Source organism: Mesoplodon mirus (assembly GCF_964341445.2).
Source record: "Mesoplodon mirus genome assembly, chromosome: 11".
Lineage (NCBI taxonomy): Eukaryota > Metazoa > Chordata > Mammalia > Artiodactyla > Ziphiidae > Mesoplodon > Mesoplodon mirus.
This window is the reverse complement of record NC_138987.1, coordinates 7,353,713-7,369,352: the sequence shown is the minus strand read 5'-3', so window position 1 is coordinate 7,369,352 and position 15,640 is coordinate 7,353,713. Positions and strand designations below refer to the sequence as shown.

At 35.5% G+C, this 15,640-nt stretch overlaps 1 protein-coding gene across 1 annotated transcript in view; it reads right to left on the bottom strand.

Moving 5' to 3' along the window:
* Positions 1-15,640, bottom strand: part of OTOGL (otogelin like) — a gene marked incomplete at both ends in the record, with an annotated part of 143,984 nt that overhangs the window by 18,832 nt on the left and 109,512 nt on the right. The window contains 9 exons of the mRNA XM_082636305.1: positions 1,231-1,416; positions 2,439-2,580; positions 6,153-6,367; positions 9,113-9,302; positions 11,311-11,403; positions 11,496-11,519; positions 11,752-11,894; positions 12,154-12,331; positions 15,451-15,509. Of these exons, the coding sequence (XP_082492431.1) occupies positions 1,231-1,416; positions 2,439-2,580; positions 6,153-6,367; positions 9,113-9,302; positions 11,311-11,403; positions 11,496-11,519; positions 11,752-11,894; positions 12,154-12,331; positions 15,451-15,509 (1,230 nt within the window). The remainder of the gene's footprint in view (positions 1-1,230; positions 1,417-2,438; positions 2,581-6,152; positions 6,368-9,112; positions 9,303-11,310; positions 11,404-11,495; positions 11,520-11,751; positions 11,895-12,153; positions 12,332-15,450; positions 15,510-15,640) is intronic.

The following is a 15,640-nucleotide window of genomic DNA, read 5'->3' as shown; positions in this document are numbered from 1 at the left end:
TTTAATGAAATGTTTATAGTCCACAGAAAATATTTTTCCCTTCTACAACTATCTATAAATTTGCATGTCCTCTTCTACAAATAAGATGATTTCTTAATTATTTTTTATTCATTTTAAGTCTTGTTACTACAATTTATTTAGCTTGAACAAACTTAGTAGCACAAATTTTAATTGGTTTTAAAATATCAACTGTTAAAACTAGTATTAGAAAACAAGGTAGTCTCTACCACACATTAACATGTTTGTCATATCAGAATTCAAAACATTTCCGCTTTAAAATCTAAATGTAGAAAGTAGGTAGTCAAGCAAAATATTATTTAGTGACTCTATTACTTTTATCATGAATGTTTTACATAATGATAAATATGGCCCTCTAGTAGTTCTTTTAAGGAATAATAAAGATAAATGAAGTGACCACCATATTCCCAGCCTCCAGTGAATTTCTCTTTATTTACTACCAAACCAATCTCACAGGTCCCTAAAAACAAATATACCCATGTATATTCTCAAATTCTTCCACAAATACTTTCTTCAGTGGCAAACACAAACCTTTTTCTGAAACAATATATGCATTTCACTTCTACTTGCCTTTCCCTTGAATTACTAGCATTACTTCTGACCATAACAATGAGCCCTATGATAGATAAAGTACTGTACTGTGGTTTTCTCAGTTGGGTCCTTTTTTATCCACAACCACCACAGAGACAATGTGTCAGGATAAAATGGTTTGAAAATGAAAGTAGAAATACTCAATGTTTTCTCCCAGATAACAACACTCTGCAATTTCTTGAGTGTTTATTTTTCTCTAGGCACTGTTACAAAACTTTCTATTATTTTATGTATCCCACACTAACCTTGTGGGATAAGTCCTATTATTTTCCCCATTTTGCAGATGCATAAGCTCAGGCTCATAGAGGTAAAGCTGAATCATTAATACGTGAAATAATTGAACTTTCAATTCAGTCCACACACTATTCTCTTCATTCTTAATGTGCCATATTCTTTTCCAGTTATTATAAACATAAGTAGAGATTAAAACGTATCACCACCGAAGCCCCTAATTTTGGTAACTTCAACTGAAATCATATTAAAATCAAACTACATACTCTCTTCCTTTCCAGCACTTGGGTGACCTTTAATCAATCTTTCTCAGCACATCTCTCCAAGTTCTAAAAAAGTATTATTTACTTGCTGGGTCCCTAAGATGTCATTTTGTACTTCTCTGCTTACCACATTCTTTCTCTGGAATGCACTGAGTTGACTCTGGCCTGTGAAGAATGGTTCCATTTTTGCACACACAGTCTTCTCTTAATTTCTGACGTGAAGAGTGTCCATAGAACCATCTGTTCAGACACGTTCTTGCTTCACAAGGTCGCACGCAGGGTTGATATTCCTTCCCCTCTGGGCAACTCAAAGCTATAAATAATAGAGGATTTGTGGAATTTGCTAATGATAAAAGTGACCTACTTGAATTCTAGTAAAAGGAATAAATGTTAGTTTTCTTTCTGAAAATAAATTTTGCACATTTTCAGTCTCCTCAAAGTCCATTTTTCATGTATTACTTAACTATAAATTAGAAACAAAACAATCAATGAGTATTTTTGAGCATCTTCCAGGTGTCCAGCTAGTATTATGTTATAGCAGGAAAAATTCATCTGATTTATATCAAATAAATATGACCAAAACGCAGCCCAAATTTGGTTGGCATAAATATAAAGTCAACTATTATGAAGTTACTGCTCTGTGCAGTAGAAGATACAACAGCCCACACAGAATAAGCACAGAAACATGTTTTAAATATGCAACTCAACCAAGTCATAGAAAAGAAAAATCCCGCGTATTTAGGCTTAATCCTTCACTGTCAAAAGAAACTACCATTGCTGAGCAGTTTCTAAATGATGCTTCAGAAAATTCTTGTTGATTTTCAGTGATCTTAAAAAGTCATACTGTTGGACTTCCCTGGTGGCGTAGTGGTTGAGAGTCCGCCTGCTGATGCAGGGGACATGGGTTCATGCCCCGGTCCGGGAAGATCCCACATGCCGCAGAGCAGCTGGGCCCGTGAGCCATGGCCGCTGAGCCTGCATGTCCGGAGCCTGTGCTCTGCAATGGGAGAGGCCACAACAGTGAGAAGCCCGCGTACCGCAAAAAAAAAAAAAAAAAAAAAGTCATACTGTTAAAAAATGAACATGCAGGGGCTTCCCTGGTGGCGCAGTGGTTGAGCGTCTGCCTGCTAATGCAGGGGACATGGGTTCGAGCCCTGGGCTGGAAGGATCCCACATGCCACGGAGCAACTAGGCCCGTGAGCTACAACTACTGAGCCTGCACGTCTGAATTTTAAAAGAAGTATTTTGTGCTGAAAAGGAAAATAAAGAAGTGAATGCAAAACACTGGACTGTTATTTGAGTGTGGGAAAATATTGTTTGAAGTGTACTACTTACAGCAGTAATCAGGTGTTCTCCATGGAATGCAAATGTCAAACTTGTTACATAGAGCCACATATGCAGAAAGGGCATCACATTCATAGTTCCAAAAATAGGTATAGTTGATCCACATCTTTTCACAAAACTCTTGTGGTGAAACCTAGAGATACATTGTGCCTTGGGATAAGTTATGTTGTTTTATTTCTCTGAAAGCCCTAAGCTAGACTAAGCTATTTGGAGAATCAAAAGGTAGCAAGTTAATATTCATTAGAGTTCCTCTTTGACCTTAGATTTTCAAAGCTTCATAATATTAGATGTCACTACTGAATTTATAATTTTTTAAACACACAGTTTTAGATAAGATAAATATTGTCTGTACTGATCTACATAAATCTATCTTATAAAGATGGAAAAGAAACAGAGTATGTGGACCTAGCAAAAACCTATTTCTGATATTACATTTTGGGTTACAGTCATGTTTTCTATATACTGAATAAGACTTTGATCTATTACAGATAAAACTGGAGGCTCCTAAAGCTTTCTGTAATGATACATGGCACTGCCCATTAAATGAGGTTATAAATGCTTCTCAAAAAATCGTGTACTAATATTGAACATTAGTCAAATAATTTATATAATTTGTCATGCCTCAACTTAATTAGAAACTCATTTTTTCTACAGATTATGTTTCATTTTGATCTAGAGATACCTGAAATCTAAATAATTTAACTTGTAACAACATTCACTCCAATTTTTCTCTGCTCATTTATTCAGCAAACATACTAAGCATCTACATTCAGATGTTAAATGTGGACACAGGTCAAAGTGTCAGATAAAAATACTTAATATTTTTCATATCCTATCATTTTTTCTTCAAGGTCCATATCTATAAACACTAAGATATTACTTCCTTTTTAGTCTCCTCTGTTGAATCTCCTCAGTTTCCAACCATTTCACTTTTCATGGAATACTTGCTATGATCATCAAGAGCCCCCTACTTGTCAAATCCATGGAACACCTTGATATTCTAAACCCTTGCCAAACTCTCAAAGGCATATGATGCCATGCATGGCCCCTGTGTCTTAAAACCCTCTCCCTTGACTTTGAGAGCACCACACTCTGGTGCCTTTCCATCTGTTCATTGCTGTTTCCTCTTCCTGCTTCATTCTGAGTATTTGTCTAGACCCCTTCCTTGATCGCCCTGTCTACTCACTACAAGCACTCTTCGTGGGCTCACCCATTCCCACAGTTTCTACCGCCATCTTGGGCATTTACATCTTCACCTTGGTTTCTTCATAAGTTAAATAGAGTTAATAATAAACGTACTACTTCTTAAGATTGCTGTGAGCTAATATATGGAAAGTATAGAGAGCAGACTCTGGCACATCATACATGAGTTACTGTTATTTTTAAACACTCTATATACTAATAACTCCCCAAACTTGACCTCTGGCTTCAACTGGTCTCCTCTGAGATCTAGAATAGCTTCAAATTTTTTCCAGGTATTTTAGCCTTGAAGTCCCACATGACTTAATTTTTCCAATATATAAAAAAAAATTGTAGGGCTTCCCTGGTGGCGCAGTGGTTGAGAGTCCACCTGCCGATGCAGGGGACACGGGTTTGTGCCCCGGTCCAGGAGGATCCCACATGCCGCGGAGCGGCTGGGCCCGTGAGCCATGGCCGCTGAGCCTGCACGTCCAGAGCCTGTGCTCCGCAATGGGAGAGGCCACAGCAGTGAGAGGCCCGCGTACCACAAAAAAAAAAAAAAAAAAAAAAAAAAAGAAAAAAAAATTGTAACCCTTCTGTACTGAACCCACAAAAGCTGATTCTCCTGTATCCTCCATGCATCCATTCATTTATGCATCCTTTCACAGTTTATTGAGCACCTAACTACATATCAGGCACCGTAATATTCATGAGGAATATAAAGGTGACTAAAAGAGACCTGTTCTCTGCCTTGTGGATCTCATAGTTAAAGCCTATGTGTTGAATCAAGAGGAGTCACCATACTAAAATAGATCAGAGGAGGGAAGTATTCTAGCTTAGGACACTCCAAGCATAAAAGCCCATTTGCAGGAAAAACCTTGAAATAGTGCAACAGTTGAAAGGAGACTGGAATGCCTGGAGCTTAGCCAGTAAGAAAAGTGTAGCACAAGAGGAAGCTGGAAAAGTAGGCAGGCCAAAGCATAGAGGAAATTATAAGCCCTGATAAATTTAGAGCGTATTCTAAGGGTAAGTGAAAGACACTGAAGGATTTTAGGTAGAGAAATAATCCAGTCGTGTTTCCATTTTCAAAAGATCATCTGCCTGCTATGTGGAGATTTGCAAATGAGGATGAAGATTAGAAGCAGAAAAACAAAATGTCAAGCATTCCTTTCTTTTGCCGTCAAATTCACTGGGAGGAACCTCAGGGAAAGCTGGAGCTATCACAGACTAAATGGTACCCTGTGTTGCCTCACTATGCCTTGTAGAGTCAAGCTGAAAAGTTTCCTGATGTAATCAACCTTCTAAGTTCCCAGTTAAAAATGCAATTTTTGAAAGTCCTTATGCTTTAAAATGACAGATTACAATGACACTCAAATGAGTTAAAAAGTATTTGCTACTTTTTTCATTTTTATATGCATGCATTTTAAAATGTAAACATTTAAAACTTACTTTGTTGCAAATCTCTGAGTAAAACTGAAGCTCCAGAAAGATACACCATTTTTATCCCATGACTTCATATCCTTAGTCTTTTCCCTCAGAGAACTCATAGAGGGCAGGCTGAGAATTATGGTGTCTACACTTGATGGTCGAACACAGAAAGTCCTAGAGTGAACTCCTTCTGCTTTGACAATTCACTCACTCTCCTTCCCAGACTTCGCCCCTCCGTAAGTCTTGCACTAAGCTATTTCAGTGTTTTCCTAACATGGCCTTTTCCAGCAACCCTGCTCTTGTCATACTGTTTTCTTGGCCTAGGTCTCCCTTCCTCCCTCTTCTCTCCTGGCAAACTCATCCTTCTAAATAATTAAGATGTCTGAAACCCTGGGAAGTCTTCTCCCGACTTGGGCTCCCATGCATCTCCATATTGTATATTGTGATTAATCTGTTCACAGACTTGCCTTCCTTCTAGATTCTTTGAGAGCAAGGAGAGGGTCTTACTCATCTTTGTATCATAGGAGTTTAACACAGTGCCTAGTAGGTACTTGATCTCAATAATTTTTCATTTAATGATACACGAAGTGCTGTATTTGTCTGTCTTTTGTCTCTAACAACAGATCTTTTTTTAACGATGCAGATTATTTAAAGTATCTACTAGTCACCTAAAGTCAGAAAGTTAGAGACTAATAAAGAACAATTAAATTGAATATATGACAGATTCTATTACAAGTATGCACCTAAGAGGCCAGGAATTGATTAAAGCCTCACTGTCTTGGTGTCTATACTGGGTTATCAAATGGCATTCATCTCTTTCTCCTAGAGGCATTTATTCATGGGACCACATTTCATTTTTCTTGAAAGCTGTAGATATAGTTCAGAAAAAAAAACATGGGGGGGAAAAAGATAATTATCCTTCCTGTTCTATAAGTCAGTAAACAGTAAATGATTTTGAATTCCAAAGCGTACTGAGAGGAGGTTTGGGGATAAACTATTCTCAGTAGAAGAACATCATGGCAAGAACAAGAATTTATTGGCTTTTACTCTCAACATGTCTAACATGACAGTTCTGATTTATGGTTGCTTTCAACTTACTTCATTATGGCATGGGATGAAAACTCTTCTGTTTAATAACTCAATGCAGTGACTGCAGTCATGCTCAGTACAATTTCTAAAAGGCCTTCTTGTTGTTACTACAAATGATTTCTCAATTTCCCAGCTCTCAATAAATAATTCTATATCTTCCATATTCGTAATGATTGTGCCATTTTGCATCCTTAGATCATCATCTGGATCTTCATTGCAAATTCCTAAAAAGACGTGTGACATTTAGAAGGAAAATTTTTTTCACTTAAACCAAATATAGGCAGCAGAAATAAATCATCTCAATAACTGATTTAAAATAAATTATTTACTGAATCAGGCGCCAAATTTATGTCTTTTGACTTTAACGTTGATGGATTTTTTAAAATTATGTGTCTGATTCTTTGATAAAATAGTGTAGAACTGTCTTAACCAGATAAGAGAGAAATTATAATCCTAGAAGTCAAGATATGTGAAAAGATCTAGAAGAAGAAAGAGGAGATTGATTCTGTCCCTACACTCTTCCACTGTTACCACTATCTCATAATTTAAGAACTAGTTCTTAAATCTGACAGGGTATTCCCCAGAATAGGAGACATTTTGTGATTGCCTCCTAAGCATCTATTCCCCCAGGAAAACCCTGCCTGAAAACATTAAATTTTTCTCTTCAGGAACTATCTCTGCCCCATTACCTAGCACATGACGCCACTCCAGCAGAGGGCCCTGGTAAGCATAAAGGTAAGCCTTACTCCCTTGCATTAACAACTGTTACAGGTAATCCAGGCATAAACCAGTCAGCTTGTGGCAGTCACTTAGACACATAGATTTGTTCAACATTAGAACAACCATTGTTAAGCTCAGGATTTGACCTGGGGAATTCTAGGACATAGACAATCTCTCTTCCTTGCAATGACATGGCCGATTGATGGCTGTGATGCTGTGACCTGCTATAGCCTCTAGCTTCCTTCAGGGAAGCCAAACTGAGGACAGAGCTTACTTTTTATCTAGTGAAGTGAAAAGCCAAGGGAAGTACAGAGAAATGGGCCTAGGACCTAATCATACCTTACCTGAATCCCACCCTACTTTAAGACATAATTTTTTATTAATTCCCAAGGCTCCTAGCTATAAAAGATATGAGTTAAACATTTTTTTCAAGTATCAAATCTTAATCCTCAGGCAGTTATAACAAGATCAATAAAGGTTTCTGCTGCCATAGTTGCCCCACACTTGTAAATATACAGGAGACTGAGTACAGTGCAAAAAAATAAATAAATAAATAAAACTCAAGCTAAGTGAACTATACTGTAAAGTAGCTATGTTTAAAGTCTAAACTCTTCTGGGAAGAGGTGTTGGTAGTAAAAATATGTTTTCATTGCAACTCCAGCCACCACTCCTGCAGACTTCACAGTGCTATGTAGAACAAGTTGTCAGTATAGACCTCCCATTCTGGTGTCCATATTCAGTTTGGGTCACGCTCTTGTCCACTACAACTCAATCAGCCAGCACCCTGCTTTCCTTTTAACAAACCACCGCTCTCCCATTGTGGAGGTCAGGACATTTAGGGGGTGACCCTTGTTAGCAAAAAGGTGACCCTAGCCCCTTCTCTATAGTGACCAGTTAAGAATCCAGTTAGCAGACTGTCTCCATAAAAGCATGAGCTGACAGTAGAGGAAAAAAACCAAACAAACATGAAAATCAAGCAGAAGTTATAGCACACAGAAGTGATAAATCAGAAGCGAAAATATGCATTCCCCAAATCCCTGAGTTATTACTCAATCATATCTATTGGGTTATTATGTATATCCAATACCATGTATATCCAATAACTATTTCCACAATGATAACCTAAGTCACCATAGAAGTCTGTGCTATGTTTAGCATGCTCTAGACAGGCAAGGAAATTGTAAATCATTTTAGCCAAACTTTCCACTAAATGCTTTACATTTTTGAAGAAGAAATTTGGGTATTTCACATAATTTGTTGAGAGCAAGGACTTGGTCTATTTGTTTTGAGTTGTCAGCACCAAGCATAATGCCAGACACTCAGAAGCTGATCCATTAACTTTTACTCAATTAATATTTAGTGAGTTTAAAATAGATGTATTTGTACTAAGCTAATATTTATTGACTGTATTAAGCAATGTGTTAAGTGTTTTACGTTAACTTTCACATTCAATTCTAACAACAATTTTGAAGGCAGATTTTACTATTCCCATTTTAAAGATAAGGAAACTGATGTTCACTTAAACATTTGTAAAGGGGATAGCTCTGGCAGACACCAGAGCCAGAATTGTTCTTTTTATTTTGTTATGTACCTAGAGATTTTTCTAATTTGTTTCCTTTGGCTTATCACTATGTATCTATGTAACATATTATGATAAGAAAGTGTAAGATGTACCTTTACACTTAGGTTACACTTATGGAACCTATGTGTAAAGGTACATCTAGGCTTTACACTTCATAAGAAAACTGGGACTAATATTCGGAACATTGTGTTCCCTGTATATAACTTTCAAGATGACTTAACTAAGTTTTCTTTGATTTCAAACTTAAAAAAATAAGAAACAAAGTTATTTAAGTCTTTAATCATTCTATGCCTCATTTTTATCACTTATAAATTAACACTAGTGCCTACTTATTGAGGCTACTGTTAGAATTAAATGAGTTAAAGTATATAAAATAATGCCTGACACTTCATTAATGCTTAATAAAGATGAGCTCGTAGGAATACAAACAGTATTGTAGAAACAGTGGTAAGCATATATTTCCATAAAATACCCAAGTTGAACTGTTATTTCTTGCTTCTAAGTCCATTTATGGAAAGACGTTGCTTCCTTCAGTATATTCACATGGGGACCTGAAAGTTAACCTCACTTCTCCAACCCAAAAGACGCGGCAAGAGGGTTCAAGACGGTGAAATGTGAACAGAAAAAAAAAAAAAGAAGAAATAGAGATTTGAAAAGCAGTGCTCACCACAAAGTCCTTCTGTGTCAGATGACAAGTTAAATTGAGAGCCAAAATGAATGTCTACAATCCCTGTAAGATGAGCCCACTTTATGATTAGTCCAGCTGGAGTAGTAATCACATACATTGAACCAGAATCCTCTATGGACAGATCTTGATTTGCAAAAGGCAAAGGTACAGCACTAGAATCCACTTCTACCTAAAATTACATAATGCATTTACACCTATTAGAACAATGTTTATGTTTTCATATACACTCATAAAACTTAGGAAAATTCAGATATTCCCTTTCTTCTGAGTTAAATTTAAATTTAAAGTTATTTTTAAATGCTAGAAAATCCACTTCTCTGCTGCTGCCACAGTTTCTCACAACTCCTAAATTCTTTTATTGTTCTTTTGCTGTCTTGCTATGGTCAATATTTGTTCTAACCTCATGGCCCTTTATTTTCTTCAAAACCTAACTTTCTTCTAAGTTATGTATGCTTTTTAATGTTTCCCCCAATATATGTTGATTATACCATTACCTCCTAATATAAATTAAAGATAATAAAGTTTTTTTCAGGATGTTTTCTTTAATCTGGGTCCTCTATTTGATCTTCTAAATCAGTGTTTGTTTAATTATAATGTTCATAATAACCATCTGTGAAGCTTGGTAAAGATTAAGATTACCAGAAATTCTACTTCCAAGGTTTGGATTGGATCCTAGATCTTATATTTTTAACACGTTTTCTTGGTAATACTAATATAAGGAATCCAAGGATTTTTACTTTGAAAACTGTGCTTTAAATAACAATGATGACATGGAACCATGAGCTGTAACTAGCAGTAAATTTCTCAGAGTTCTATCTGACTAACCATCCAATTTCTCATCTTTATATCTTCCTCCTCTTGCCACCCTCAAGCTGAAATGGCCTTCTTTGCCTGGTTAATTTCTACTCATTCTTTAAGATTTATCTTAGGTGTCACCTCCTCCAAAAATATCCACCTGACCCTCCTATAAACTGCATTTTTCAATGACCTGTATCTCTGTTTCCATGATATCTTGGTCATCACTCTGTCACTATAGCTCCTACTGCCTTTTAATTGGCAGATAATTACATTTATGCACCCCCCCACACAACTGCAAGTTACTTGAGATCAGGACCTGTGTCATTTTATCACATAAACTCATTAAATGATTTTTTAAGTTAATAAGTTTTCAACTGAATACATGACCAGCCATCAGTTCAGCTGAGGCCAAAAATAAGCCCTTCCAACCAAATGTTCACAACAACAGCACGGACCAGTTTTGAGTTTAATTTCCCACCCACTTCCTGTTAATATACCAACCTCATTAAAATCAAAGGTATATATAGAAATTCTCATGTCCAAAAAAGTAACACATTCATATATTTTAAGTTTGACTTAAAATTAAACTTTCTGATATCATACTGCATTTTAGGCTTGCTTTAACACTTTTCCAGTCCAGAATGTATGGCCTGTGCTAACAGAATTATTTCCAGAAAGCATATAACATCGCAGCCATTTTGAGCAAAATCTTTATACATTATTTTTTTATAGTTTTGAGAGACCATGTAGATCTGAGTGAAGCATCCAGCTTATAACTCACTCCTATTTGGTAAATATAATTCCTTTGGATAAAGGTTTTTCCTATAAAATCAAATGGCTCCTTTCCAACTTTTTAATGGTGCATTGCTCTTCTTCAGTTCATTTCAATAAATTTAAATATTCCTTCATTTTTTTAAGCTCTCACTTAATTAATGGCATCAACATTTCAAAACTACTCTTACCATCTGTTTTTCTCTCAGTAGTCTTCATTTGGGTGTTCTTGGCTGCTACCCTTTGCAACCTTATGATCCTCTCTTTCACATCATTTCCACTTTGTCTAATTTGCAACACTAAACATTAGCTCTGACACTAAGAAGACTGGCCACTCATATTATCCAAGAGAACTTTAGCATGTTTAACATGGCTGTTTCAGTTAACCTCAAAAGGGGAGAAACATTTGCCACAGTTGGCATGTTATCGTAGGAGACATATAACAGTATGAAACACATTTTAAACTGTCCATGAAAAGAATGATTAGACATCATAGCAATGAAAGTCCACTGATATGTTTAATTTCCCCTCTTTTTGGAAATAACTGTGCTTATATAATTTCTCAATTTCATCCATTATGAGGACATGCTTTAACTTTGTGTTCCTACCTTTCTTGCTGCCCGATTGACAAGTACTTTATGTAGAGATGTGGTCAAATTTAACTTGTTAAAACAAAGTCCAGAGATTCTTCCAGAGGAAGCCTTAATTTGAAAGAAAATTGAAACTTTATGGAGTTAAACATAATTTTAGCAATAAACATAAGGAACTCACTAGACATTTTGCAGATACTCACTAGCTTTTTAAATGAGTTTCCATTCTGAAAGAAAAAACATTAAAAAAAATACATTACTTGACTTTTAAACACATTATTTGGATTAATACTATATGCCTCTAAATATATTCACATGAAACACGTTTTGTTTTAAGTACCAGAAGATAAATCTCAGTGAGTTGTTGAGTCCTTTCTTACTCTGGGAATACCTAATGTTGCAACATACTTCCGCTACTAGATTTATGAAGAAATGACAGAAGAATAGATTATGACTTACCTGATTCATGGAACATTTTTCAATATGAGCAACTATAACTTCCCCAGGAATTCTTACTAAGATATAAGAAGCCATACTATACAATGCTGCATTATTTCCATCAAATGTAATAATGCTGAGTTCTGACAACATGGAACACCGACCTAAAAAGTGGTAGAGAGTAGATTTAGTCTATTAACTAATTATTTGTATTACAGTAATAACTGCTCCTTTAAAAACATCTTTTAAATTAGTCTCCTTATGTTTGACAAAAAGCAACTCTAAAAGTTACTGGGAAGCAAAATCATAAATCAAATGAAGAAAGTTCAACAATAACTTTGTCTTGATGAGGTGATTGCTTCAAAAAGTATAATAATCTCCCCCGATTAAAAATTTATTGCCATGTAAGGAATGCAGACTTACACGGACATTCCCACTCAGGGCAGCAAATATCGCTGTTCACTTGAACAGGTCTTCCCCGGAAACCACAGTCAGGCATTTCTATGTCCTTTGGGCAATTAAGAGACCAGTTGTACAACTTCCATTCCATATTAAGGCATATATATTGGGTACAATTATAAACAGGATCAAATTGTTGAGGCTGTTAATAAAAAAGAAAATTAATGCATGTTTTTCCATTTTCAACTAATGTTTTAAATTAATTTTTAAATTTCCCATTCACATTGCTTATAGTGTACATTTCCTAAATACAAAAGCTTTTGAAAGATGAACAATTAAAATTTCACTACAGCTTTTTGTTGAGGTATCCTCTCTGAAATACTCAGTATGAACTTCTTTTAAACTTTACCTTAATATTGATTTATCAGAATTGCCCAGATACCCAACTTCTGAGCAAACTGAAGTCTTGTCCTAAATTATCTAGATTAGTGCTTTACAAGCAGACTTATACAGTGGCAGTCAACCTTTCATATTATGTTGTATAAAGCTAGTATATGATTAAGACTTCTGTTAATGTCAGTTTAAAAAAATTACAACTTAATATTATCCAAATATTTCATTAAAAATCAAATGTGATATCAGTTTGACAGCACCTGGATAGAATCATAAATTACTTTTTATATATAGCTCACAGACTTCTAGATAAATAAATAAAAAATAAATAAGTGGTAGATTTTTTTTATAAATTACAATCTATATAAATTATAGTAATAACTATAGCAATGATAAATAATATAACACTTATTATGCTCCAGGCATTGTTCTAATTAGTCCATTTTATTCCCACAAAAACACCCTCTGAGGTAGGAGCTAATATTTTTCCCTATTTCATAGATAGAAAATCAGGTTTAAGGTCAAATTAACTTGCCCTGAGTTTCATAGCTAGTAAATAGTAGAGTCAGAACTTAAATTCAGGCATTGTTGCCCTGAAAACCAGTGCTCTTAACCACTACTCTATACTGCATCTCAGGGGATGGAGGAAGAAAAATTAACATCTATTTAGCACCTATTATATATCATGCACTAATAAAGTTGCTTTTTTCATTTAATTCTCCCTAAATTTCATGGGTCAGTTTCTATCATTCCAGTGTTATACATGATAAAAAACAAGGATAAGAGAGGGTAAACAGTTTTCTAAATAGTGAGACTATTAAGAGAGGACTTCTCAATTTAAAAGCCAAAAGTAGGCAAATAGTCAAGTTCAGTCTTGCAAAATTTTCTGTGTATAAGTTGTATCAACTCCCAGAAAATGAAAGGAGATAGAAGAAAACTAAAACGCCTAAACAACACCTAAACCACCTAAAGAATCTATACCTTCCACTCTACTGAAAGAATCTTTAACAAGGTCACCAATGAACTCCACATTGCTAAATTCAATGATCAATTCTCAGACCTCATCTAGCTGACCTGTTAACATATTTAGTATAGCTTATTACTCCATCTTCCTTAATATTTTCTTTCCTTGGCTTCCAGATCACCTACAATCTCCTCCATTTTCTCCTATTTCAGTGGTTAATATCCTTTGCATGTTTGTCATTGTTTCTCAATCTGTTGAAGCTGTAGTGACCCTTCTCTCTTCCCTGTCTTCACTCAATCCCTTTGTGATCTCATCTAATCCCACAACTTTAAACACCCTTTATCCACTGAGAATTACAAAAATTTCATCTTAACTTGACCTCTACCCTAAACTCCACTTGTGTTCACCAGATCTGTGTACCCATAGCTTTTTGATGGCTAAGAGGAATCTTAACCTTTACGTGGCAAAACTGAACTCCTGACGATACCCACCTCAGACCTTCACTTCCCACAATTTCCCCATCCTGATTAACGCCAACTTTATCCTTCAGTTGTTCAAGGCAAAACTCTTAGAATCCTTAATGCCTCTTTTTCATTCACACCTCACATCTAATTCTTCAGAAATTTCTGTAGCCTCTACCTTCAGAGTAGATGCAGAACCCAGACATGTCTCACCATCTCCAATGCTATCACCTGGTCCAGATCACCATCAATCTCTTACCTAAATTCCTGCAATAGCCTCCTAACTGGTTCTATTGTCTCTTTACACCCTACTCTCAACACAGCAGCTAAAATGATCCTGAAACAGGTCAGATGATATAATTCCTCTGCTCAGAAATCTCCCTTTTCTCTTCCTGTGTCATTTAGAATGAAAGCCACAGTCTTCACAATCACCCACAAGGCCCTACATAATCTAGTTTATTTCCTACTATTATTACATAATCTAATCTATTTCCTACTATTTTACCCCTTGCTACCCTTTTATTGTTTTAAGATGTTAGGTACATTCTCAGCTCAGGGCCTTTGCACTTGGCTGTGGCCCCTCTGCCTGGAACGCTGGTGCCCTGGTTCTTTGCGTGGTTCACTCTTTCACTTCTTCAGATTTTCTGCTCTAAAGTAACAGTCACTTACTCAGTGAGGATCGGTGAGGATCATTTCATTGAAAATAGTTTTATTTTTTTCCTGAGCAGCAATCTCTAGCGTTTTACATAACTTGGTAATTTATTTTGCTTATTGGCTGTTTCAGAATCCAATAAAATGTAAACTCCATGAAAGCAGGAATTTTTGCCTGCTTTTATATTGTTTTATTTATGGTACCTGAATAATTCCTAGCCAGAAATAGTGCTAAATAAAAATTGGTTGAATAAATCATTGGTTTATCAGAACAAGTAGCATATTTGGAATAAGGAGATAATTTCTCAACTTTCAGCCAAGACAATTAGTAGCTCTGGGATTCAATGACCTTATCTTTTTTTGCTTACTAGCATATATTTGTCATCTTGCACAGTGCCCGGCATATAGTAGCTGCTTAATAAATATTTTTGAATGCCCAAAGAGAAGCCCACAATATGCTCTTTATTATTATAATTATTATCATTAAAGAATTATTAAAGAAACATAATTAAGTTAATAAATTATCCAATTAATAAATCAATAAATAAAAGTATTAAGTTATCACACATAATTATTATTACACCTATCACACAATTACTACTATTAAGGAATCATCCTTAAGACTTCATTTGCATTTTATTTGTTTTTCTTAGTGTGACCAGAGTCTAATTACTAAGAAATATCTGACAGTTAAGGAAATAAAATTGTTAAAATGTAATGCTTATTTAATTTAGCAAAGAAAGACTAGAGAACATACCAAAAGAAGTTTAGTAGCATCTGGATAGTGATACAGAAACATGAATAGACACAATAAGGAAATGACACATAGCTGAAGAGATTACTCAGTCATACCTCACATTCCAAACCTGTCGTAGGTGTTAGCTTGTCAAATGGAGTAGTCATTTCTGGACCTGAAGGAAATGAAGAGGTCCCCGGCATTAGTGGAGTGGTATTGATCATATATAAAATTCATTTGTGATAGAGACCATGCTAAGAAATTTTATATAGATTATTTCATTTAAGTCTAACAAGAACCCTGTGA